The sequence below is a fragment of the Artemia franciscana genome, chromosome 15 (genome assembly GCF_032884065.1).
Source record: "Artemia franciscana chromosome 15, ASM3288406v1, whole genome shotgun sequence".
NCBI classification, from domain to species: domain Eukaryota; kingdom Metazoa; phylum Arthropoda; class Branchiopoda; order Anostraca; family Artemiidae; genus Artemia; species Artemia franciscana.
The window spans coordinates 25,115,561-25,143,439 of NC_088877.1; the positions used below are offsets into that span (position 1 = coordinate 25,115,561).

The following is a 27,879-nucleotide window of genomic DNA, read 5'->3' on the forward strand; positions in this document are numbered from 1 at the left end:
TAAGAGCTCTGAGTCACGATGTCCTTCTAAATATCAAAATTCATTAAGATCCGATCACCCACTCGTAAGTTATAAATACCTAATTTTTTCTAATTTTTCCTCTCCCTTTAGCCCCCCGGATGGTCGAATCTGGGAAAACGACTTTATCAAGTCAAATTGTGCAGCTCCCTGACACGCCTACCAATTTTCATTGTCCTAGCACGTCCAGAAGCACTAAACTCGCCAAATCACTGAACCCCTCCCCACAACTCCTCCAAAGAGAGCGAATCCAGTACGATTCTGTCAATCACATATCAAGGACATTTGTTTATTCTATTCACCAAGCTTCATCTCGATTCCTCCACTCCAAGTGTTTTTCCAAGATTTCCCTCTCCTACTCCCCCCAATGTCAAAAGATCTGGTCGGGATTTGAAATAAGAGCTCTGAGACATGAATTCCTTCTAAAAATCAAATTTCATTAAGATCCGATCATCTATTCGTAAGATAAAAATACCCCAATTTTCACGTTTTCCAAGAATTCCGGTTTCCCCCTCCAACTCCCCCCAATGTCACAGGATCTGGTCGGAATTTAAAATTAGAACTTTAAAGCACAAGATCCTTCTAAATATCAAATTTCATTAAGATCTGGTAACCCTTTCGTAAGTTACAAATACCTCAATTTTCAAAATTACCCCCCCCCCCCAATTCCACCAAAGAGAGCAGATCCGGTCCAATTATGTCAGTCACGTATCTTAGACAGGTTTCTATTCTTCCCATCCAGTTTCATCCTGATCTCACCGCTTTAAGTATTTTCTAAGATTTCCGGTCCCCCCAACTGCCCCCCCCAATTACGCTTGATCCGGTTGAGAATTAAAATAAGAAATCTGAGTTACGAGGTCCTTCTAAATATGAAGTTTCATGAAGATCCGATCACTCCTTCGTAAGTTAAAAATACGTAATTTTTTCTTATTTTTCAGAATTAACCCCCCCCCCCAAATAGAGCGGATCCGTTCCAATTATGTAAATCACGTATGTAAGACTTCTGCTTATTTTTCCCACCAAGTTTCATCCTGATCCCTCCCATCTAAGCGTTTTCCATGATTTTAGGTTCCCCCACCCCAAACTTCCCCCAATGTCACCAGATCCGGTCAGGATTTAAAATAAGAGCTTTGAGACACGATATCCTTCTAAATATCAAATTTCATTGAGATCCAATCAACCGTTCTTAAGTTAAAAATACCTCATTTTTTCCAATTTTTCAGAATTAACCCCTCCCCCAACTACCCCAAAGAGAGCAGATCCGTTTCGGTTATGTCAATCATGGATCTAGGACTTGTGCTTATTTCTCTCACTAAGTTTCATCCCGATCCCTCCACTCTAAGTGTTTTCCAAGTTTTAGGTTTCCCCCTCCCAACCCCCCCCCCAATGTCACCAGATCCGGTCGGGATTTAAAAAAAGAGCTCTGAGACACGATATCTTTCTAAATATTAAATTTCATTGAGATCCGATCACCCGTTCGTAAGTTAAAAATACATCATTTTTTTCTAATTTTTCAGAAATAACCCCCCCCCCCCCAATTACCCCAAAGAGAGCGGATCCGTTCTGTTTATGTCAATCATGAATCTAGGACTTGTGTTTATTTTTCCCACCAAGTTTCATCCCGATCCCTCCACTCTAAGTGTTTCCAAGTTTTAGGTTTCCCCTCCCAAATCCCCCCAATGTCACCAGATCCGGTCGGGATTTAAAATAAGAGCTCTAAGACACGATATCCTTCTAAATATCAAAATTCATTAATCCGATCACCATGGATCTAGGACTTGTGCTTATTTCTCTCAACAAGTTTCATCCCGATCCCTCCACTCTAAGTTTTTTCCAAGTTTTAGGTTTCCCCCTCCCAACTCCCCCCCCAATGTCACCAGATCCGGTCGGGATTTAAAATAAGAGCTCTGAGACACAATATCCTTCTAAATATCAAATTTCACTGAGATCCGATCACCCGTTCGTAAGTTAAAAATACCTCATTTTTTTTAATTTTTCAGAAATATCCCCCCCCCCAATTACCCCAAAGAGACCGGATCCGTTCTGTTTATGTCAATCATGTATCTACGACTTGTGTTTATTTTTCCCACCAAGTTTCATCCCGATCCCTCCATTAAGTGTTTCCAAGTTTTAGGTTTTCCCCTCCCAAATCCCCCCAATGTCACCAGATCCAGTCGGGATTTAAAATAAGAGCTCTAAGACACGATATCCTTCTAAATATCAAAATTCATTAAGATCCGATCACCATGGATCTAGGACTTGTGCTTATTTCTCTCACCAAGTTTCATCCCGATCCCTCCACTCTAAGTGTTTTCCAAGTTTTAGGTTTCCCCCTCCCAACTCCCCCCCCAATGTCACCAGATCCGGTCGGGATTTAAAATAAGAGCTCTGAGACACAATATCCTTCTAAATATCAAATTTCATTGAGATCCGATCACCCGTTCGTAAGTTAAAAATACCTCATTTTTCTATTTTTTCAGAATTACCCCCCCCCCAACTACCCCAAAGAGAGCGGATCCGTTTCGATTATGTCAATCAGGTATCCGGGACTTGTGCTTATTTTTCCCATCAAGTTTCATCCCGATCCCTCGACTCTAAGTGTTTTCCAAGATTTTAGGTTTCCCCCTCCAACTCCCCCAATGTCAGCAGATCCGGTCGGGATTTAAAATAAGAGCTCTGAGACGCAATATCATTCCAAACATCAAATTTCATTAAGATCCCATCACCCGCTCATAAGTTAAAGATACTTCATTTTTTCTATTGTTTCCAAATTAACCGCCCCCCCCCCAGATTGTCAAATCGGGAAAACGACTATTTTTAATTTAATCTGGTTCGGTCCCTGATACGCTTGCAAAATTTCATCGTCCTAGCTTACCTGGAAGTGCCTAAAGTAGCAAAACCGGGACCGACAGACAGACCGACACAGACCGACAGACCGACAGAATTTGCGATTGCTATATGTCACTTGGTTAATACCAAGTGCCATAAAAACCATTTCAACTTGTCCGTAATATAAGAAACAATTTCCCTCCTCAGAGCTGAGACTGATTCGCACACAGATGAAATCCAAATCCATAATTTGTGCTAAGCAGGGCCATGGATTGATTCTTAGCATTTCAACCCTAAATCATATTTAATAAATTATGCATGTTTAGTAAATTACATTTACCTGTAAAAACTTGAAATGTTGACCCTGAGAGAGGCAACACAAAACATGTTAACCCGACGCATCCAGCCAAATAGATAAAATGCTCTTACAGCCCACTAGTGGTGAACCGTCACGTAAAGAATATTGGTATTTAAGTCATACTTGATGATGCAAGGGGCAATTTTTTTGCAAACCCTTTCATGAATATAATAACAAACTTCTATCTAGCTTTCAACTGACCCACTTGGAGGTCAATATTTTGCTCCAATTATCCGTACCACGAACTCTAGTAAGGAGCGACCCGGCTCAATAGTAACCAAAACTCTAAAAAATCAAATTTTAATACCAATAAATTACATCAAAAGAATCGCATTTTAATGCTGATTTTGAATATATAGGTTTCATCAAGTTTAGTTTTACCCATCAAACGTTAGGAGCCTGAGAAAATTTGCCTTATTTTAGAAAATAGGGCGAAACACCCCCTAAACGTCATACAACCTTAACGAAAATCACACCTTTAAATTCAGCGTATCAGAGAACCCTGCTGTAGAAGTTTCAAGCTCCTATCTATAAAAAGGTGGAATTTTGCGTGTTTATTTGTTGTTTTTTTTCCAGGGGTTATCGTATCGACCCAGTGGTCCTAGAATGTTGCGAGAGGGCTTATTCTAACGGAAATGAAAAGTTCTAGTGCCCTTTTTAAGTGACCAAAATTGGAGGGCACCTAGTCCCCCTCCCACTCTAATTTTTTCCCCAAAGTCACCGGATCAAAATTCTGAGATAGCCATCTTATTCAGCATAGTTGAAAAAGGATATAACTATGTCTTTGAGGACGACTTACTCCCGCACAGTCCCCGTGGAAGGGGCTACAAGTTACTTACCTATAGTAATGGTTAATGGGAAGTGTACAGACGTTTTCAGGGGGATTTTTGTTTGGGGGGAGGGGTTGAGAAGAAGGGGATATGGTGGGGGAGCTCTCCATGCAGGAATTTGTCATGGGGAAGAAAATTTCCATAAAGGGAGCGCAGGATTTTCTAGCATTATTAAAAAAAAAATGAAAAAATAAATATGAAAAAGTTTTTCAACTGAAAATTAGGAGCAGCATTGAAACTTAAAACGAACAGAAATTATTACGCATATGAGGGCTTCACCTCCTCCTAATACCTCAGTCTTTACGCTAAAGTATTTTTTGGAATTTCAACTATTTATTCTACGGCCTTTGTGATTCAGGGGCCATTCTTAAGGAATTGGGAAAAAATTAAGCTTTAGTGTAAAGAGCGAGGTACTGACGAGGGGGTGAACTCCCTCATATACGTAATGAAAACATGCGAATTCAGAAGTTCGTTACTTACGCTAATTCGTAAGTTACGTATATCTTTTACTAATAGACATGTTCGTAAAAAATTAAAAGTTCTAGTTGCCTTTTTAAGTAAACAAAAAATTGCAGGGCAACTAGGCCTCCTCCCCCGCTCCTTTTTTTCTATGAGAAAGCCGTTTAGCCAAAAATATTAATTAGCCATTAATATGCAAATTTCGTTTTAATTATTTATCTGCGGATAGCCAAAATCAAAACATGCATTAATTCAAAAACGTTCAGAAATCAAATAAAAAAACAAGTTTTTTTTAACTGAAAGTAAGGTGCGACATTAAAACTTAATACGAACAGAAATTACTTCGTATATGAAAGAGGATGCTCCCTCCTCAACGCCCCGCTCTTTACGCTAAAGTTTGTCTCTTTCTCTCAACTCTACTTTTTAAAACAGTAAAAAACTTTAGCGTAAAGAGCGGGGCGTTGAGGAGGGAGCAGCCCCTTTCATATACGAAGTAATTTCTGTTTGTTTTAAGTTTTAATGTCGCTCCTTACTTTCAGTTAAAAAAAACTTGTTTTTTTTTTTTAATAAATCAACAAAACATGAAAACTCTACCGTAAATTGAGTTATACGCACTTTTCCATTCTGAAAGAAATCATGGCTTAGGCCACGTTTTCATTTGGCATTTTACGAATAAAACGCCCAATAAATCTACTACTACCTGCAGTGCCAAGCCACCTGAGGCCAACACAGCTACGAGCGCTCCTTCTCCATCACAATCTATTTAAAGCCTTCTTCTTTACCTCTTCCCAACAAGTTCCGATTTCCTTTAAATATTTCCTAGCAACTTCCTCCCACCCGATTTCGGGACGACCTGCCTTTCGTTTTGCTGAAAAGTGCTATATTTGGCAATATGTGGTCTTTCATAACGTGTTCATCCATCTCAACCTTTATCTGATTATAGCCCTAGAAAGCGGCAGAGGGCCATACTTTTCGTACAGCTTACTATTTGAAATACTTACTATTCAGTCAGACGGTTACCCAAACAATCCGTATGCAATTCCTCTAGAAAACATCTAATAAATCCTCTTCCGTCTTTTAAAGCGCCTAGCCAGTTAAAAACCCCATTTTTCGGCGTAACACTTTCCTAACGTTCTCATTGTTCATTAGCTTCCAATGGTCAAAGTTTGTAACTTGCAGCCCCTCCCCCGGGGACTTTGGGGGAGTAAGTCATCCCCAAAGACATAGTTATTATGGTTTTTGACTATGCCCAACAAAATGGCTATCTCAAAATTTTGATCCGTTGACTTTGGGTAAAAAATGAGCGTGAGAGGGGGCCTAGGAGCCCTCCAATTTTTTTGGTCACTTAAAAAGGGCACTGGAACTTTTCATTTCCGTTAGAATAAGCCCTCTTGCGACATTCTAGGACCACTTGGTCGATACGATTACGCCTGGGGAAACAAAAAACAAAAACAAACAAAAAAACACGCACCCGTGATCTGTTTTCTGGCAAAATACAAAATTCCACATTTTTGTAGATAGGAGCTTGAAATTTTTGCAATAGGGTTCTCTGATACGCTGAATGCAATGGCGTGATTTTCGTTTAAGATCCTATGACTTTTAGAGGGTGTTACTGCCTATTTTCCAAAATAAGGCAAATTTTCTCAGGCTCGTAACTTTTGATGACAAAGACTAAATTTGATGAAACTTATATATTTAAAATCAGCATAAAACTCCGATTCCTTTAATGTATCTTTTAGTATCAAAATTCCGTTTTTTAGAATTTCGTTTACTATTGAGCCGGGTCGCTCCTTACTACAGTTCGTTACCACGAACTGTTTGAAAATATTCTTCATGGGAATCGCCATTTACATATGATATGAATAATAAGCAGCAAAATACCTTAGATCGAAAACTATTAACAGTTTTAGGTGATAAATAATGTCCATATAAACTCAAAATACTAATAACCAACTAAATTATAATTCTATATTCTTAAGTGCCTTTACTCTCCAATAGTTTATTTTCATAATAGTAGTTCATATTAGGACATACATAGTGCACACCATTGTAGTACGCGGTACATAATTGGCCTCACAGAAGACGTTCGATTGGAAATTGATCCGAAGTTCTACTATACGAGTATATACCCAAAATACAGTATATAAGCGTAGAAAAACTGGGATTTGTCATTGTCCGTTCTTTTCCCCCTTGGCGTCACCAGTACTATTCAACTTTAGCTTTTTCGAACACCACGTAAATGTAACACTTTAATTACCTGAGGCCCTAAAAGTTTAGGGCACGGGCCAAGGACTTTTTTTTCTAAGGAAGATAAAAAAAAATTACTTTCAAAATTTTTAGGGAGGTATTTTGTCCTTTTTTAAATTAAAATACTAAAACTTTTTTCAATAAAAATACTAAAGAAATCTATTTTTCAACATATATGGATTAATCACTTTTCTTCTCCCCATTGGAACTCCTGGGAAGTACCCTCCCCTCCCCCCCCCCCACAAGAAGAAAAATACATCCTGAAAATTCAGTGTAAATAGGAACTTTACAGATTTAAATTACGAAATAAATCTTTCCTCTAGTAGGACTTTCTTTCACAAAACGAACTAACCCCATTAGTAAATATGCCATCCTAATATCTACTAATGGATCAGTGACATCACTTTCTATGTTTTCCCAGTTGTGAACTAATTACAGAAAAAAGAAAAAGATATTTTGTAAATCTTAAGTCACTAGCCATTGAGTCATAGATTTATAGGAGTTATGGTCTGGAATACTAAACACGGGGCAAACCAAAATATTCTATTCTGGAAATAGATTATAAAGCGTGGCCTAGAGATTATTTCATCAGTCAGTTTTTATTATTGAAAATGAACTGTTTAACAATAGTGTTTGGTGTTTTAGTTTTGGCAGCAGCAAACGGTATGTATCGAAAATGATCAACAGTTGGGGTTGAAGGAGAGTGAGGTTAGCGTGCGATCCCTTGGAATCCAATATTTTATAGAACTCACTTTCAAACAGTCTTTCTAGAATTGATTTCATTTTCAGTAAAATAGCTTAATTTTTGGCATATTTTGATCTTAAATCAAAACTAATTTGGTTTGTGACACCCAAAAAGGGCCCAGAAATGCACTCTGTCTCTGATAGGTTTGTAACTTACAAACCATGTAGACAAGCACAGGTAGACTTCGATGAAAGTAAAATATTTAAGATTGGTTGTATTGATATGTGACACCTGAAACTAGACCTACTAATATTGTTTTCTCAGATTGACTTGGAATTCCTGACCATGTAGAAACAGACAAAGGAAATTCAATGAAGACAAAAGCTATAGAAAGAGGGGGGGTTCAGGGCATTGGTTCTTGACGCTCATTATACATCCAAATTTGTTTTGTCTCTAATCAGGTAGAAGTTTACTGGCATGTACACTGGGCCAACCAATCCTATTAACAAAAAAATATCCCGGAAAAATAGATTGTATCCACCCTGAAACCCTAAAATGAACTTAACACGTATTTTGCCGAGCGCCATGAAGCTCTCGGGGTAAAAAAAAACTTTACCGAAAGGGCCTTTAGGACCCTGAATATTTGTGTTTATATCGATTTTTAGCACAAACAATTCAAACTTTTTGCATTGATCTACTTTAAAATTTCAGGCTGTAACGACAGCTCAATTTAAAATTTAGGACCAAGTTACCTCACTTATGACAAAAAAAAAATAAGGAAACAAATCTTATTATAGTCATTCGTGACCTTTTTATTTTCTTTTTGCTTTCGAAAAAATATTAGAGAAATCTTTTCAATTAATGACCTTGATATACATTTATTTAAACGCAGTTGGAGAAAAAATATACGATAAAAAGATTTCTGTAAATAAAATGCTGGATTAAGATAGGGGTTTATTTAAGGGTGGATACAGGATAAGGGTTAAGATGACTTCAGCCCAATGGAAGACCAGAGGCTTCACAGGTTTTTGGTTTATATTAATAATAGTTACACTTCCCATTGAACCAAAATTCTATAGCAAAACTATATTTAAAAAATTATTGCACACAAATACTTGTGATCGAAAATTTAACTGAATACTAAAATTTTGTGCAGTGCAAAAACAGTGAAAATTACAAAATTTCATTTTTAAAATTTCTATTTTATTTTCAGAGTGAATATTTTTAATATTAACCAATCATAAAACTAAGTCATTTAAAATGAGCAGAATAAATTTAAAAATACTTTTCTAAAAACAAGTAACTCCTTTAGAGCAAGGATTGGTTGGATATTAGAGAGACTTAGCAGTTACATAACGAATAGCTACGTTAAAAAAAAATATTAGACTAGAAGTAGAAAATCACCAAAATTCAAACATAGAAGGGAAGAAGTTAAAACCAGAAAGAAGACATTGTGACAACAAATTACTGATGCATGCGTTTTCTTTCTAACCTTCCCAAACCTTAAGTATTTATTTTCTTCGGACAGGGTTGCCGCTATCACAACTTACAGAAGAATCAACTTCAGCTGAGAGCGTAGTAAATACCACCTTAGATGAAACCTCAGCTGAGAGTGTACCGAAGACCACCTTAAACGAAACCATAGCTGAGAGCATATTGAAGCCTATCTCAGATGCAACCTCCGCTGAAACCGTATTAAACACCACCTTAAATGACACTCCTGACAACGTATTGAGAACCACATTAAATGAAACCTCATCTGAAGCTGTATTGAATAGCAATTTTGATGAAGCTGCGCTTGATGATTTGGAGCCAGAAAGCAGAGATGAGTCACAAGAAGATAGTCGCGAAGTCTTGGATATCACAACACCGGAAGCTGAACTTGCAGTTGTTACCAAATTGGCTAGCGAAAATGTAACTACAGCAGAGTTTGCCAGCGAAAATGTAACTACAACAACTGAAGGTGAAAAGAGCATGTTTAAAGTTATTCTTGACGCTTTGAGCAACACTTTCAAGCCACGTGACCCAGTAGCCGATTATGGCGTTGACAAGAGGGATATCAGCGTTGAACACCGTTCAGATGAAGAAGAAGAAGAAGAAGAAGATAAACTCCATGGTTTAGAAACAGAAGGTAATGAATTTTTTTTTATGATTTGTCAGGGGTATGGCTAGTTAGGCTATGTACAATAGCAAGCTTCCGCAATAAATTTGCTGGTAAGAAAATATTGAATTGGGTAGTTTCTTGTTTTTTACAAGAAAACTAAATTTATACTTCCGCACACAAAAAATTTTTAAGATCCTGATAATAAATATTATCAGAAATTATGAAAAATGTAAAAAAATGAACTAATTCAACTTGAATAATTAAACTGTTAATCTAATTTCCACAAAAAGGATGTGAACCCCCTGGCGCAGAAACACGCCAATAATTCAGAACTACAAAATTGCAGAACGCCAAATCTTAAGTGTTTTTCTGTTATTTTTCTTTCTTTTTTTACTCACAAATCTTGACCAGAATGTTTTATAACACAAGAAATACTTTAAAAACAGAATAATCTACTAACTGCCTATTTAAGCTTACTTAATTACAAATTATTTTGAATTTGTCTCGTTATAAAAAGCTGCTATAAAAAGCAGCACTTTTATTGGTGCTGGTCACCCTAATTTCCAGTCCACTTGTGGAGCAGAGAACTTTCCCTTCTTGTCAACTTTGTATTTTACGGAGCATTGTATTCTATTTTTAAAAAATCCAAATGTAGTAGCAGTTGCGTTGATGGGGGAGGGGGAGAAATTTTCACTCCCCCAATAATTTGAGTAACACATTATCATATAGCCCAAGTTCCTTGACTCTCTGGATGCCAACCCCTCCCACCCCCCAAATAAAATGCTGAAGCTACGCCCCTGTGAACTAGTGGTGAGAAAGATGAGATTCTCGAAATTTTTGGCTTTCAGTACATGTCTTAAGCACGAATCTTATCAACCTATTCCAAGTGCAGCCTCTCTTTAGTAGAGTCTTGTCACATAACAGTAGTAAAAGTGTTCTATCACGGAAAGATCCATTTGAGTTAAATTGTTAACAACTGCATAGCTATGAACAATGTATTGAAGTCTATCAGCAACGTAGAACCCCATTCTGTCTTCAAAACCGGTCTTAGGTAACAAACAGGACTTGCACCCATCCACGGTTACTGACTCATGAAAATGTCGGGAGAATTTCATTCAATTTTTTTTTAAGATACAAACAAAATTCAAAATCTAAGAGGAGCCAATAATTTAAATGATAATACCAAAAAAGGTCTTTTTTTTGTAAATTTACTGGGAGATGCATTCGCCCCTCCCCAATTGGCATACCTGCATAATGAGTAGGTTATTGCATATAACTTACATAGCTAATGCGCAATATAATCGTTGCTACATAAAACCGCCGAATTTATAAGCCAATAATACTCTTCAGCTTGGTAATAAAATTAAATTAAAAATATACAATTTTTTTAACTGAAAGTAAGGAGCGACATTAAAACTTAAAACGAACATAAATTATTCTGTACATGAAAGGGACTGTCCCCTCCTCAACGCCTCGCTCTTTACGCTAAAGTTTGACTCTTTGTCCCGACTCTAATTTTTAAAACAATAAAAGTTATGCAGTTTTAAACAATAAGTTATATAGTTTGTTACCAAGAAACTGTTTGGTCAGTTTCCCTACCTGATATTCTACAACAGTTACTCGACTGCTACAGGAAGAAACATTGATTTCACCTGATAGAGTCTTACTCTACAAAGGGATTTTAAACTTTACTAAAATGGACTATTTCATCAAACAGCATTTTAGTTTTACTTTGGGAGACGGTGCAGCTGTTAATAATTTCTCTGAAGAAACAGAGGGATACTCCTGTTTCTAAGAAATTCTCCCTTTTACTCAGTTTTGTCAATGTTTTGACCTTAGGGCAAATATGCCTCCCCTTTATGGATCGTTATAATTTTCCAGAAGCTAGAAATTAGCAAAAAGAATGAAGGTTTAGAGGTTTTGAGTGTTCAGGGTGCAAGAACAGGTTTGAAAATTAATGATAAGAAGGCTAAGTCGCTAAGATTAGGAATAAGTGAAGGTAAATAGGTTATGTCGGGTAGCGAAAAGATCGATCAGGTGGAGAGTTTTACCCACCTTAGTAGTATCAAACAGTTCGTGGTAACAAACTGTAAGTAAGGAGCGACCCGGCTCAATAGTAACCAAAACTTAAAAACAGAATCTTGACACCATCAGCTTATTATGCTGATTCTAGATACTTAAGTTTCATCAAGTTTTATCCAACCCATCAAAGGCTTAGAGCCAGAGAAAATTTGTACGATTTTTGAAAAAAATCGAAATACCCCCTAAGAGTCATATGAAAATCACACCAGCAGATTCAGAGTATCAGAGAACCCTACTGGAGGAGTTACAAGCTCTATCAGCAAAAATGTGGAATTTTGTATTTTTGCCAGAAGGAAAGACCACGGATGACTCTTTATTTATTTGTTTTTGTTATTGTCCAGGGGTTGTCGTATCGACCCAGTGGTCCTAGAATGGTCCTAGAATATCCAGAGAGGGCTCATTTGAATGGAAATTAAAAGCTCTTGTGCCATTTTTAAGTACCAAAAAGTCGAGAGCAGCTTTTTGCAGAATTTTGAGATAGCCATTTTGTTCAACATAGTTGCAAGGCTGAATAACCATGCCTTTGGAGATAAAATGACCCCCCCCCCCCAACAACCCCTGGTGAAAGGTCTTTAATTTATGAAATTTGCCCATTGTTAACGTATAATATTTATTATTGGGAAGTATGCATGCATTTTTTGGGTGAAGAGACGAATTTTCTGCTGGGAGGATTTCATTGGGGAGCTTTCCATGGGGAGTAAATTTTCCAGGGGTTGAATTTTTTAGTGGAAATTATGCATTGGGGAAATTTGTGTACGAAATTCTTCTTATCTTTTGCTTCCTCTTGGCTGACTCAATTTTACGCGTGGAAATGTTAAGGGTAATTGTCCGGGGTAAATATTCACTGGGATCGAATTGTCTAGAGGATATATCGGTAAGGAGGAAGTATTTTTCCGTGGATGTGGAGCCAGATTAACTAGCATTATTTAAGAAACGATTAGAAATTAAAAAACAAGATTAGACTTAAAACGATTAGACTTAAAAAACAAGCTTTTTCAACTGAATGTAAGGATCAACATTAAAACTTAAAACGAACAGAAATTACTACGGATATGAAAGGGGTTGCCTCCTCCTCAACACCTTGCTCTTTACGCTTAATTTTAATTTTTATTTCAATTCCTTATGAACGACTCTTGAAACACAAGGTTCGTTTAATTAGAACAATTAGAAGCTTTTTTTAAAAGTACTTAAAAACGTCAGCGTAAAGAGCAAGGTGATGAGGAGGGGCAATCCCCTTCATATACGTAATAATTTCTGTTCGTTTTACGTTTCAATGTTGCTTTTTACTTTCAGTTGAAAAATGTTTAAAAGTAAAATCGCCAAGGCTCAGGTTTTTTTACAATTGAAAAATTTTGGAAGAATAGGAATACACTCATGCGAACCAAGATTAGAATATTGGAAATTAGAGTGATGACAGTGGTCAAGTTTGGTTGTCTAAATTTTTTTCCGTAGAAATTGCTTAGGGATTGTTTCGTGAACCCGACCGACTAATCGTATCTCAAATAGCAGTCTGTACGAAAAGCGTGGTTAAATCCGGCTTTCTAGGGCTATAATGAGAGAAAGGTTGAGATGGCTAGGGCACATTCTGCGAATGAAGGATGACAGATTGCCAATGATTGTTCTTTTCGGCCAACCATCTGGGGCCACACAGAAACCAGGTCGCCCTTGGCTAGGGTGGAAGGAAGTCGTGAGGAAAGATTTAAGGGAAATGGGAACGTCCTGGGAGGCTGTAAATAGAGGACTCTGAATAGATTGGGATGGAGGACCACCGTGCCTAGCTGTTTTGTTCCCATGGGGCCTTGGTGTTCCTGTGAGTTGTTAGTAATAGCGATAGTAGAAACTTACCCACCCCTCAAATAAAACCCCTATTAGGGCCATATATTTTCTCATTAATATGTAAATTAACTGACATATATTAAATAATGGTATTTTATATTGAATGTTCTCTTAAATATAAGTATTTGTAACTTTAGGTCAAGAAGAAATAAAACCCGAGTCTGATATGCAGCTTCAAACAGAAATAAAAAATCCTGAAGAAACAAACCCTGACTCCAGCGCTTCTGTGGTTCATAACAATAGCGAGAAAGAAGTGCCAGTGCCAACATTTGATTCTATTGGACAATCACAACCTAATCCTGAAGATGAAGCAAAAGAGAGTAATCTGAATGGTGGAGAGAACGAAGAGAATTCAGAGGAGAAAATAGAGGATTCTGAGCCTGAAAACGTGCTAAATGAAGAAGAAGAGGAGGCAAAAGAATTGCAAAGCCTGGTAGTCAAAAGCTTTGCCAATAGTATCCGTTTTCGTGGATCAAACTTCGCTGAAGCTAAAGATGAGAGTAGTGAGGAGAGTAGTGAGGAAGAAGGAAGCGGTGATTTGGAAGAAATTGGTAAGTTCAATATTATTTTTCTGCAATAAAGATTGCAAGTGGCCAAGATTAGGCTTATAGGAATTTTTGTTCCAATGAATAAATTCATAAATAGAATAGCCCAACTCAATAAAAACTTTTAGTGAGACTAAGCGAGGCACCAATCCATTTTATCGAAGTTTTGCCAACAATAGTTAAGCCCAGTTTTTAGTTTATTTGATTTGTTTTTTATAGCTCTATATAAAGGGAGATATCAGAGCGTCCCAAAAGTTTTCACGATAAGCGAGACAATTTAAATCATTGAAAATTTAGTTTTCAGAAAACTATGATTTGTTATTTAGGATAGTGAAATTCGGTATTTTATAAGTATTTTACGATCACAAGAGAATAGGCAAATACCTGGAACACACAAAAGGCATAGCCCTTGGGCCCAATCCTCCTCCAACCGTAGTCTTTCCAACTTCTTATTCAAAATATCTAATGAATCATTTGTTATTAATGCCCCCTGTACACCCCCCAAAAAAATCCATACGTACTTAACCTCACACCAAGTGTCCCATTTTGGGTCCCACGGATAAGTCCTGAATTAATCTATTAGGGAATCCATCTTAACCCACCATTTGCAGAAAGATTTGCTTGAAAGTCATTGGGAGTTTGTTCTTTCATGTTCGCCCGAATGACCTTAGCTATCACATTAAAAATTTTCACAGTTTCATCTCTTTATACCAAAGAAGTTATTTATTGGAACGGAGTAAGAATACGAATTTATGTTTATTTTAGAATGTAGTATAGTAAATAAATAATAAAAACCGTGAATGTTTTTGCAAGGGGCAGCCCTTTTCCCAACTTAGGTGTCTGGCCTAAATGTCTAATTTTTTTGGTGGAAGAAGGGGATTTAACGAAGGTTTTTTGCGTTTTATTTGTGATTACAAAAGAAGCCTAATTTAACGCTAACATTTCAGTACTACGATAGCAACTTAATAAACAATCTGGAGTAGGAATACGAGTAAAGGTCTTCAGGCAAATATTTTATTTTCGAAAGTATATAACAGACATAATTCTCCTTATTTCAGAATGGGTCTAGACCCCCCCCCCCAAAAAAAAAAATTAAATATAAACATCGGGTTGTTTTTTCAATCACGCTTCATTTAACCGACACTAAATAACCCAAAACAGTGCTGTCATGTGAATTTATATTTATCGGTTTAAATTTATGATGAATTAGATTTATAAAAAAGACAAAATGACAACGGCCTCCATGTAGGCCATATTTACAATTTGGAAAATATTGAAGTGCAAAATGTGTCCAATATAAATTAAAATTTTATAAGCGTCTTAGGATGGAGACATCACGTAAGCACATAAAATAAAATAATTGCGACATTTTCTAGTTGTAATTCCGACATCATTACAAGGACGAGGAGAATAAAAAACTGGTTTGCTGAGGAGTTCATCAGCCAATAGTTTGGAAATTTTTTCTAAGGACAAATCGGTTCATTGCCATATTATTCTTTCCGTGTTCGTATTTAGACAATGGGGGGTATTGCCTAATCCTTTACGCCCGTATTGGTTTTCAAAGGAGAGATTTAAGCAGTGCCTTCAAAGGAGAAGCCTTTAAATATTAAAAATTAGTACTACTAAAAAAAACAACTACCAGCCTGGTCAGGTGCAATCCACAAAATTTAGGAGGGGAAGGGGACAAGGATTTCACTTCAGATTTTTAAATAAGGAAAAAATAGTATTTTCCAAATTGGGTATCTTTGAGGGGAAATGAGGAAGGAGAAGGAGGGGTGGAAGGAGGGGTAAATAACCTCCAATCTTTCTTGTCACTTAGAAAGGGCGCTCAAACTTCGGATTTCTGTTGGAGTGAGTCCTATCACTACTTATTTAACTTAATAAGTTTTATACATTTAGAATCAGCAAACAAATTTATTCTTTTGGTTCGGAACTATTATTATCGAAACCCTGTTTCTAAGAGTGTTGATTACTATTGCGATGAGTCGCTTCTTACTTACAGTTGCCTACCACGAACTGGTTGACACTCAATTGTACCTAATTAAAATCAAGCGGAAATAAATTTACTTGATAACATCGGTTTTTAGTAGCACATTAGTAATACCATTTATGCAAACCAGAATATAAAGAGCAGGAAGGCCTAGAATCAAGGGGAAAATGGTATATTTAAATTTTTTTATTGTATATTTGGCTTGAAGTTTTGATTAGAATTTTTTGACTTCGATCTGCTCGGAAATTAATAATATTAAAATGACTGAACTTTTTTTAGAGATGCATTGTCACCAGCCTTTTTTTTTTACAAATAAATGATTACTTGGAAGTTAAATAAAGAAAACTAGGATGTTTACACCCTTATGTAAACACATAAATTAAGTGTTTTGTTTCTTGAGCTCATAGAGCCAAAGAAAGTCTCAAACCTGGAGACTTTTGACAAAAAAGGAGATAAACTATTAATGTTTTTTTTTAATTTAAGCTAACTTGAAAATAAAGTAAGAAAATATTGAATGCATTACCAATTTTTAGAGCCAAAAGAAACCTCAAAGTTGGAAACTTTTAAAAAGAAAATTCTTTACCAAGAATTATTTCTAGAAATTTAATCCACAATAAGAAAAAGTTCATTTAAAAACAGACTTGGATGGCCATATGCAAAAACAAAAAAAAAGCTGAATTTATGTTTGAATTTTAGAGCCATAAACAAACATTCAACTTGGAGATTTTTAAAAAGAGAGAATCATCACCAAAAAATTTTCTAGAAATTTAACCTGCCTCAAATTTCTATTAAAAACAAATTTATACGGACAATCTATATGCAAAAACAGACAAAAACACATTTTATTTATTTTTTTTAGAGTCCAAAACAAGTCTCAAACTCGGAGACTTTTAAACAGAGTATTCCTTACCAAAAAAAAATTCTATCAATATGGCCACCTTAAAAAAAGCAATTAAAAAACATTTAGATAGCCAATCTAAATGCAAAAACAGCCTAACAAAAATGTTTTATAAATTCAATTCATTTTGAAAAATCAAACAAGCATAATTGGATTTCCAATATAAATACAAAAACAGAAAGAAAACTTATTTTACTTGTACATTTTTAGATCCAAAAGAAAAATCAAACTTGGGAAATTTTTAACAGGAGATTGTTTACCAAAACACTTTCCAAGAATTTAAACCACCTTAAAAATAAATTAAACATAATTAGATGATGAAACTGTCTATAAAAACTAAAAAAAAAAATCTTATTTTAATTTTTAGAGCCATTAGAAATTGCAAGCTAGGAGACTTTTGAATGAAAAAAAAAAAAAATAATTTCGAATATTAGATGTATTCACAGAGTATTTTCTAATGAAATACTAGATGTATTTTTGCAGTAGATAATTCCTAAAAAAATCAGAAAACTTAATTCATCATAAATGATTATACCATTAACGATTCTTTTAAATTTAAGACACATTATTTTGCCGTAAATAATTCCTAAAAACTGAGAAAACTTAATTTATCATTAATGATTATTTACCATTAACGATTCTTTTAAATTTAAGACACATTAAAAAATCAATTAAAAACTTACTCGGGTGACCATTCTTCATATAAAACAGAAAGAAAGGTGATTCTTAATTTTTATTTTCAGAACCAAAACAAACTCCAGTCTTAGAGACTTCAGGAGAAGACATTCCAAAACCAATCTTACCAGACACAGTTGAAGGTGCACCAGTAGCTGCACCAGATACACCAGTAGCCGCACCTGGTGCATCAGTAGCAGCACCAGATGCACCAGTAGCTTTACCAGATACACTAGTAGCTTCACCAGATGAACCAGTATCTATTAATTCTTACTACGTTCGTGTTCCAGGTAATATTATGTATAATATTCAAATTGCTTAAAATTTTGTCTGAAAAATTACATTCGAATAAAGTAATGATATTGGATTTAAAACTGTTTGTTCTAGATATACTCATTAGACTACACCTGTTTGGAAGATTAAAGCTCGAAAGAAGAAAAATACTTAATGCAGATACCTTATAGTATAGAAATCAGATTTTCTTTATAAAGTTGAATAGAAAGTAATTAAGTAAGGTAATTTGTAAATCAAATTCAATAGCTTATAAATAACAGTATATAACATTATAGAATAAAATATTTATAAAAAAAATAAAAGAATCGAATATTAGTACAACTGAATAGTTAAATCTGAATATATATATATATATATATGTATATATATATATATATATATATATATATATATATATATATATATATATACTCAATAGCATATATATAGCATATATACTGAATATGTATAAACTCAATTGCATACAATAGAAAATTAAAGAATGTAGATTAGTCTGAGAAATTGAAGCTGAATAGAAAGGGGTATTACAATCATTGAGGGTATTACTAATCAGTGAGGGTATAAGTGAGGGTATAATCAATCAGTGAGGGTATAAGGGTATTACGACCAATCAGTGAGTAGGAGCTAATACTTCAAGTAGTACCTTCAAGGTGAGATACCTTATAAATGCAAAGGATTTCTTACTGATTTCTATAAACACAATTGAACAAGTAATTTAAAAAATAATGTAAATAAATAAATATATAAATTAATTAAATAATCTAAACAAATTAATAAAGCTGAATGACCAGCAGCTCAACTCACTATGACTAGATATGGCCGTTTATCATTGTCCCCAATTTATTTGATAATAATGACTAAATAATTTTATAGAATCACCAAGTTTAGAAAACTTGGAGGGTAAGAAAATTAGGGTAACAAGCAAATAGTGAATGTAGGACTCCCTTTGGTTTCAGATCTTTACGACCACTTGAACCAGGGACGGACACAGAGAGGGGGCTTCTGGGCTAGGCCCTCCACCATAATCCCAAATTTAACCATATTTCTAGGCACTTCTTATTCAAGTCACCAAATGGTGTCTAATTTTGTGTCACTCCCCCCCCCCTCCCAAAAAAATCAGCACAAGCCTCTGATTGGAACAAAGGGCGTACACACAGTGAGATAAGGTTTGTGATTAACGGATGCTCTACAACTCTAATATAGAGATAAAAATCTTGTTAAAATCTTTCCCAGATTAAATTTTGTTTTTAATTGTATGTAGAAGATTTAAATCTTTTATCAATTTTTTAATTCTAATCTAAGAATATTCAAAGTTTTGGTATGTTGCAGACACAGAAAGAATAACCCAAGTTGGTCAGGAGAGCGAGTTAAACAACGAGACTTCATCTGCCTCTGAAAATTCTTCACGCGTGGGAGACATCAAAGAAGAAACTAATGAAGGTAAAGTAAAACATATTTAGAATGTAGACTATTATAGAATAAACGTCTAGATGCTATGTATATTAATGTATTATTCTCTTTATATCCTTCATATATATTTATTGTTCATCTTTATTTATTTTTACTCTTTCGTATTTATCTATGTAAAAACAAGAGAGGGACATTTTACATAGGTTTTTTGAGAGTAACACCTGTCAAATATAAATTGATTGTATACTTATTCGACTTAATTAATTATTATTGAAATTAATTAAATAATCTTAAGATTATTCAATCAATAATTTAGTATAATTTCATATATTATTTAATTAGTATAATATTAATGTTATTTAATTATTCAATTTAATTATTCAATTCAAATTATTTAATAATTTAACTTATTCGGCTTAATTATTCAGACTTCATCTAATGCTAGATAAATTCGAAAATATGACTGAATACATGAATAATTGTTAACAATAGTTTTAGGTAATTATGTGTTAGTGCATTTTTATTCACCATTTATTGCCCCTTTATATATATTCTTTATTCATAAAATGAATTTTTTCTCATAATAATGAAATTTACCTTACAAACATCAAACGATTATTTCGCCCATGAAGCATGACTTGTTGGGGGATTATTAGGGCATTGGTTATTTTTGTTTTTTAAGAATAATTAAAATACTGAATTAAAATTTAACAGAGAAACAATTATTATTTTTTACGCTTCTTAAAACTAAACAACAATTAAATTTGACTCTTTTTATCCTATTTTTCTTATTTTTTTTTTTTTTGTTTTTTTTTCTTGTCAGAGCTTGACAATCACACTGGGATAAATAGTTGTGAACAGTGAAAAACCCGGCAAGTTTTCAATGATTACTAAGCAGAACTTGTGAGCCATAAATGTAAACGTGATAATCTAGAGGCAGTCCAAATATAAGGGCCGCCAACCATTATTAGAGGTAAAATATTTACCAGCAATGACCCTATCTTCATTAAATTTGTTAATCCAATGTTTCGCCATAAAAATGACATTTATGAGATTCATACAAATAGTAGTTTGTTTTGTTTTCTTTTTTTTGGGGGCGGGGGGAGAGGAGAGTTATCGGGAATGGCCCGAATCTAATATCCAGTTCCTAATATTGATCACCGGGATTACCTTCCTGATAAAATGTTGGGCTTGAAACTGTATATTTTTCAGCAACGAATGAAAGGGAATGGGCCTACGAAACCTCGTACCCTCTCCCGAATCACAAAAAGGCTTATAATACTTATTTTTTAGGAATAAAAAATATAGCTGAAATCAGCGAAGACCCAAAAAATCAGGCCCAATTTGACACTCGAAATCTGCCACGTGTTGAAGATTCTGAAGAAAAACAAATCAAATTTGTTCCAGCCTATGATGTATCTAATTAACTGTGTTCCCCCAGTTGTATTTAATTATCCTATTAGATATGCAGACAAATAAGTCTGCTTTTCTATGATTTTATACTAAATTCAATAAAATCGTCTCTCTAGTGCGTTTGTTTCATCCAAACCAATTTACAAAGTAGCTACGGTAGTTCAAAACACAGGTCATGGACTGTGATGGGATTATCTAGGACTAAGACTAGTTTTAGGGACTATGATGAAAGAGATTTTAAGATGGCTAGATCACCCTTTACGGATGAAAGATTACCAAAAATTGACTTTTTAGGTCATCCATATGAGGCTGGACCCCATTCGGGATTTTCTTCCGGGAGGGGGCCATTTCGGGGGGGGGTTAATTACAAAATAAAATCGCAACAAAAATGTGTTTTATGAGTTTGTATTACGTTTTTACGTGTCGGACAAACATTTAGGGGGAGGGGCAAACCCACTAGCCCCTCCCCTGAATAAGGCCTCGATATGCGGCTAAGTGGGTTGGGAAGAGCTCACAAGGACATATTTAAATGAAACTAGAACTTCATTGAAAAAGGTGGAGACAAGCTTTGAATGAATCGGTGCTGCAATGAATTGTTAGTAGTCGTCGTTGTATGTGACATCACCAAACTGAGATCGGCACTTGCAAAGGACGACATAAGAAGATCACATAAGACTTATATTTGGTATCTATGGCATTCTACGTACTTCAATATGCCACATAGCAACACTTTAGACTGAGAAACTGGTAATTTTTGAACTGACTATCATACAAAAAAACTGACTTAAAAAAGACTAAAAAATTAAAAATAAATGTGCACTAAAAGTAATAAAAAATGCATATCATTGTTTACTCGCCTTTTAGAATTCCGTTTCTATTCTGGTTCACTGATTCTTTTTTTATTCTTCAACCAGTCCTAGGAGTTAAATTCAACACGGATTGCACCTTTACTATCCATTTTCTAGGGCTAGTTTAGAAAGGCAACTGTGCACTTCATTCTTTGAATAAAATGAGCCGCTTGGGTTACCCGGTAAAGTTGCCGAAAAGTGCATATATAAGACCTACACAAGTCCCCTATTTGAATATAAATGTATTGTATGAGTGCCTTAGATTTATGTGATTGAACACCTAAGTGATGATGTGGAAGGAGACAAAAAAAAAGCATTCTTGGTAATACTTGGTAATTATAGTACGTTGCTGATTACAAGTCTGCTCTTGAATCTTTGAAGTTTGAAATCCTTAAAGATTACCACTTTGTCTCGATAATGCGTTTCGGGCAATTTCTCCTTGCTCCAAGCGCTGACACCTTTTACTCTTGCTACCAGAGAATAATTATCACCAGGAAGAGGGCCAAATTACCACCAGTGCCGTTGTTTATAGCTGCCTAGACAAAATGTCCTATGACTAAAATTGTAAAAGACAGCGCAATTTGATGTCTTTCAGCGCAATTCGTGGTCTTTCATCAAGACCACGAAAGCTGTTTTGATATTCATTTTTAATAGTACATCGGCTTATCCTAAGCTCAACATAAATTCAGACGCCTGAAATTTCAGGCACCTGAATCTGAAATCTGAAGGGCTAATTTTAGTAGCGCTAAAAAAGCGCTACTAAAATCAAAAGTGACTGTTAGTGTCATCATTTTTATAGCTTGCAAGATAATTTTTTTAACAAGTCATTTTGCATTATAAATCAGACTTTATATGAAATAAAATTACACCTCTGGAGGGGCTTTTGTCAAACTTCTACTCATGGCTAACATTTTTCAACAACTTTTTTGGGTCAGAAGATACTTAAAATATTTTTCCCTTAGTCATCTTTTTTTTCACTCTTGGAGTTGGAAAGTGGGGTTTTGTATCCAGATTGTTTTTATTACCATATCTTTGATGCCTTGAAACAATCTTTACAGGAAACACTGCTTGGGAAAATCGGTCACAAAAGCTGAAATGTATTTTTAAGATTTTGTACTCCTCGAATATTATGTCTTGCAACAAAAGGCGCATCCAGGATTTTTATTGGGGGAGGGGTTGCAATAAAAAGAAAAATTAGAAATTCATTTATACTCATTCTCATTGCTTTTTTACAAGTCGGACAAAATTTCGGAGAGAGGGGGTCAAACCTTTAGCACCCTCCCTTGATACGGCTTGCTTGCAACATAACACCTTTCGAATTATCGGAGCGAAAATGTACTTAGGGACTCAAACATGCCACAAACTGCCATAATGCCCTGGACACCAATGACACCATAGCCTAGACAAGACAATAGTTTTATTCGGAAATTCTTTCTAATTACAAAACGCACGCACATAATATATCTGAATGACAAACAATAAAGTAAACAAGATTCAAAGTAAATAAAAGTGACTACTTCCAATCCACTTCAGCCCAACACCACCTGAGGCCAACAAAGATACGCCCGCTGCTCCACCACCCCAGTTTATTCAAAGTTTCCCTCTTTACCCCCTATTAAGAAGTTTCAATTTTCTTTACATCCTCTCTTATGACCTTTTCCTGCGCCGTTCGGGGGCGAATTGTTTCTTGTTTTTTTTTTGGTCCTAGATGGATGGTCGAAAAGGACATTCTTTGGCAATCCATCATCCACAAAACGTGTTCTAACCATCTCAACCTTTTTCTCATTATAGCCCTTCAAAGTGGGATAGAAGCACATTTTTCGTACAGCTTACTGTTTCAACTACAATCAGTCAAAAAAGTACCTTAACTACCCCTAGACAGGTCCTATGAAAAAAACCTAACACATCCTCCTCCTTTTTCCGAAGCACTCATGTTTCAGAACTATACTTGATCACTATCATCATTGCATCGTAATTTCAAAACTATTGTTGCACATGAGCCTTCAAAACCGCCAAATATTCATTCATCTTACTACTGCTAGTACTACTAATAACTCACTGCAGCCCCAAGCCACCTGAGGTCGACATAGCTACGCGCGCTCCTCCTCCATTCCGATCTATTTAAAACTTCCCCCTTTATAGCCCCCAAGTATTTCTAATTTCACTTAAAGTCTTCCTTACAACCTACCGTAAACTCATTTATCAAACTATCAGTACCTTAGAATTGTTTCTAACTCTTCTTAGCAAAATACATCTTCCTTTACTTCCAAGTTGTCACAAACTTTTTCATTCTTTTTTATATCATTTTCTGTAGCTTTATCCCATAAATTTAGTATAAAAAAAGACTGAATGAAATGGTGATAGTAGAAGGGCTAGTAGGGACAACATTCTTGTGGTGTCTCTGAGGGTAGTAGGCTCAGACAGGGGTCTACTACTGCTAACTTTTGTCACCTTCCAGCAGCCAGCTGCCGTGCCCAGTGTTTGATCCTAAGGAACAGCATTTTTTGGAACCCACAGCCGAGAAAAGTCCTTTCTATAATTTTATTAACTCTAGTACCCCTAAAAAAAATGGACTTTTTTTTAGCAACTATCAAAGTTTTTTTTTCTGGTGCATACACAAAATAATAATGAATGAGAAATTGAGTTATTCATAATAAAACATACATAAAAGTTATAGCATAAATATTATGTATTTGGATCAATAAGAAGGATGAAGATGTCGGTGCTGACACAACATATCATCATAGCTTCCTTCTTTGATTTTTAATTTTGATCTGAGATACAGTTCCACGTTCAATACCCTGCTCTTTAAATGGCGCAGGACATATCCTTGCAAGCTCCAGCGCAACACGTACCCCCATTGAATTACCCTGGGAGTACATGTAGCACACTTTGGTAAACACCGTCTTGTATTATTCTTAGTCAGTTCTTGAATAACTTACCTCCATTATTTTGCATAAACTTTTGCGCCAGACCCTTAACCGATGAGAGGCCGCCAATTCTGCCACTAAGCTTAGAAGGGCCGTTATCTGGGAGATCGGGTGTAGTCTGTCTTGAGCTGCGGTCTTTAGGCTGCCATCTTTCATTGACTGAATTTCGGCGATCCGGTTTTGCAATAGATGCCTGTCGGAGTTCTGCTGGAGTCAGAGAGCGAGTGGGACTAGATTCTCGATGTGCATTTACATCCTGCAACAAAAATATTACTTGCTCCACTGCTAATGATACATTGCAGTCGGAATGCTATGGCACCTCGGGTGCGGTAATTAACAGGACGGTGTGTTCAAAAGCATGTATATTACACGAATGCCGAAACTGGAAAATGCATTTTGGGTCCTTCGAATTATTAATGAACAGTAGGTTTTTACAGAAATGGTTATGTTAGGCCTCCAAGCTAATGAAAAAACAAGTCTTTTTTAAATAAAGCGATATTGAAAACTTAAACGAACAGAAGATAATTTTACGTGTGAAGACTAAACTTCCCCTTGTGGTGGGTGGGACAAGTTATTTACCTGTATTTATATCCTGCAACAAAACAACTACTTAATCGACTACTTAAATTAAGCCACTTTAGGCGCGATCAATAAAAAAGGTAATAAATTACAAAGTATACTACAGGAAGGCAGGAGAAAACTGAAACTGTTTCGAGTTTTTTTTTTTTTACTTTTAATGAACAGTTGCTTGTAAAAGAATTGATTTTGTTAGGCATCCAAAAAGATAACAGAAAAGCAATCTAATATGAATAAAAAAGTCTTTTTAGGCAAAAGTAAAGAGCAATATTAAGAATTAACAAGAACAGAAATTATTCATAAGAAAGCGCCCCCCCCCCCCTCAGCAACTCCCCCCTCTTTACACTAAAGTTTTACTAGTTCTTTACTGAAAGCGTTTTTGAGTGAAATAATAGCGGCAGGTGGAACTAGATTATCGAACTACATTCATATTCTAAAACCGTAAGAATACTTATTCAGCTGTTACTCTTAAAAGCATAACTAACAGGGTGGTGTGTTCAAAAGCCATGTATATTGCAGGAAAGTAATGAACTAGAGAATGCATTTCAGGATTTTTTTTTTAGATAATAACAAAACAGGTATGTATACAAAGAGTGATTTTGTAAGGCATCCAAGATAATATAAACGCAACTTTTAAACCAACGGATCAATTTGAAATATATCAGCACAAGGCCATATCCAGGGGGGCTAGGGGGTTTTAACCCCCCCTCCCTCCCCCGAAATTTTTGTCTGGCTAGTAAAAACGTAAAAAAAAATTATGCGTTTAAAAAAAAATTTGCCCCCCCCCCCTCAAAAATTCTTTTGTACCCTCCCCCCCCCCGAAAAAAATCCTGGATACGGCCCTGTATCAGAACATGAGAAAATGAAATAGAATATATTTGGAAGAAATGAAAATTTATTCCGAGATTCAAACAGAGTACGGGGAACAGATCAAACCAATCGATCAGACACATCAAAATTAAATGGCAGGGCTACATATCTCACCTTGGTAATCCATATACCTCACCTTCACCCCTACCGAAAAAAAAAAATATATTTATAAGGCCTCTAAGATAATATAAATAACTTTTATACCAAAATGTTCAAATTTCAACTATATCAGTGCCTGAGAAAAAGAGATTGAACGCATTTTAGAAGAATGAAAATTTCTAGTTATCCTGAGATTCAATTAAGGTACGCAAAACCTATCAAACAAATCGATCGGACAGATCAACCATAATGGGCAGGGCTACACATTACAGCTAGGTAATTCATATATCTCCCCCTTCCCATTAAAAAAAAAGAAAGAAAAAGATAAGATCAAACTGATCGATCGAGCGTGTTCAGCTTCAGAGTGCTGGCTATAAATCACAGTTTGATAAAAAAAAAAAGAACTTATTTACTATTAAAAAGCACAAGAAAAACTTACAGCATCCTCAATTTTCTGCACCGAATCCTCAAAGACACTGTTATATGAAGACACTGTTATTGTTTCTTCTCTGCTCTTGCGGCTGCTTCTCACAACTATATTAGACGCGGAGGTGGGAGACACGTCAGCAATTGATATAGTTTGTAAGGAAGTCACAATTTTAGCAGGAATCGGCTTGGCTTCATTAGAAACTTTTCTAAAAGATGAGCCAGTTTCCACCTTGTCTCTGGCTTCTTGGTTCTTGTGTGTACGCCATGATTGGGGATGGTCTATTTTTTCATTTGGTTGAGGAATGCCCTTGTCGAGATTTATTTCACTTGATAAAGTTATTTCATCGTCAACGCGCCAAGAGGACCTTTTAATGTCGTTACGGTTACTTCTCCACATGGGTTGGGCTTCGTTTGTTGCTGGTGTGGTAGCCTTTCTCCAAGAAATATCAGCTGCTACTGTGTCTTCGTCAGGGACAAAATTCTTCCTCCGGGTGTGACTATCATCACTGTCCTTTATTCGCCATGGTTGTGCTTCTGTTTCAGCAGTATGCATTTTAGAGCCAGTATCACTGATCTCACTTTTATATATACTTTGTTGTGTGACCAATCCTGATGATAATGATTTTCGCCAAGATGGTTCGGCTTGTTTTTCTTGCTGTGAAGGCCTCCTCCATGATGACTCCTCTATATTATCATGCTCTGGAAATTTTTCCAAAACAGTTACTGTGGTCTTTTCTACCTGAGGCACACTTATAGATTCTGTTGATTTTGAATGCCAGGAAGATGTTCCCTTATACGTAACAACTTGTTCGTCTGGTAGAAGTGCTCTATTTGGAGAAGAACTAGAGGATCTTCTTCGCCAAGGTGCTGCATCCTCTATTGGTTGGTGACCATTAACAACAACAGTATTATCAATACTGACTCGTTTTTCAGGTGTGCTGCTTTTCACAATTTCAATCCGTTCAAGGGTAGCATATGGATCTGGTTGAGAGGACAGTTCTTTTTCAGGTTCAGACTGTACTACTGGGACTTCTTTTGGCTTCTTTAATATTCCCGGGCGTCGGATCGGGGGAGGAGATGCAGTATTGCCTGAAAAATTGTTTTTAACTTATAAAAAAATCAAAAATTATATAGTTATTTTTGCACTCCGATTTTCTGCACAAACTAGTTATTTACAAGATGAAGAAGCCCTGTGAGATACCATACCGACTTTGCCACCTCAGCTTGCAAAAATGGGATTTGCTTTATTAATTTCGATTACGTAAATTACTTTATCGATCTCTTATTTAGATTACTTTGAATTACTCAGAATGCAGGAAAAAACTAGAGCGTTGAGAGAACTGGTTTACAAGGGGAAAATTACTAATTTCTACACCCACTTTCAGTTTCTTATTCGATATTATAGCAAAATATCAAACAGTTCGTGGTAACGAACTGCAGTAAGGAGCGACCCG

General features: G+C 35.7%; 2 protein-coding genes across 11 annotated transcripts in view; one reads left to right on the forward strand and one right to left on the reverse strand.

Annotated features, from left to right (window-relative positions):
- LOC136036241 (uncharacterized) overlaps positions 1-27,879 on the reverse strand; it is a gene marked incomplete at its 5' end in the record, with an annotated part of 165,865 nt that overhangs the window by 113,341 nt on the left and 24,645 nt on the right. For all 10 annotated transcript variants that reach the window (XR_010619673.1, XR_010619672.1, XM_065718349.1 and 7 more), the window contains 2 exon segments: positions 24,464-24,707; positions 26,436-27,514. Coding sequence is in view for 8 of the 10 variants with exons in the window: in XM_065718349.1 (XP_065574421.1) it covers positions 24,464-24,707; positions 26,436-27,514 (1,323 nt within the window).
- LOC136036242 (uncharacterized) lies at positions 7,272-20,791 on the forward strand. Its single transcript, XM_065718351.1, has 6 exons — positions 7,272-7,404; positions 8,955-9,557; positions 13,586-13,999; positions 17,625-17,846; positions 19,180-19,290; positions 20,554-20,791. Exons 1-6 carry the CDS (start codon positions 7,353-7,355, stop codon positions 20,685-20,687), a joined length of 1,536 nt encoding a protein of 511 aa, XP_065574423.1. The 5' UTR covers positions 7,272-7,352; the 3' UTR covers positions 20,688-20,791.

What these genes read in the sequence shown, in the direction of transcription:
- LOC136036242 (XM_065718351.1), top strand. Translation starts at nt 7,353, where the DNA reads ATGAACTGTTTAACAATAGTGTTTGGTGTTTTAGTTTTGGCAGCAGCA. An exon ending in CCATGGTTTAGAAACAGAAG is followed by an intron (nt 9,558 to 13,585) that starts GTAATGAATTTT and finishes TTGTAACTTTAG; the next exon opens with GTCAAGAAGAAATAAAACCC. An exon ending in TTACTACGTTCGTGTTCCAG is followed by an intron (nt 17,847 to 19,179) that starts GTAATATTATGT and finishes GGTATGTTGCAG; the next exon opens with ACACAGAAAGAATAACCCAA.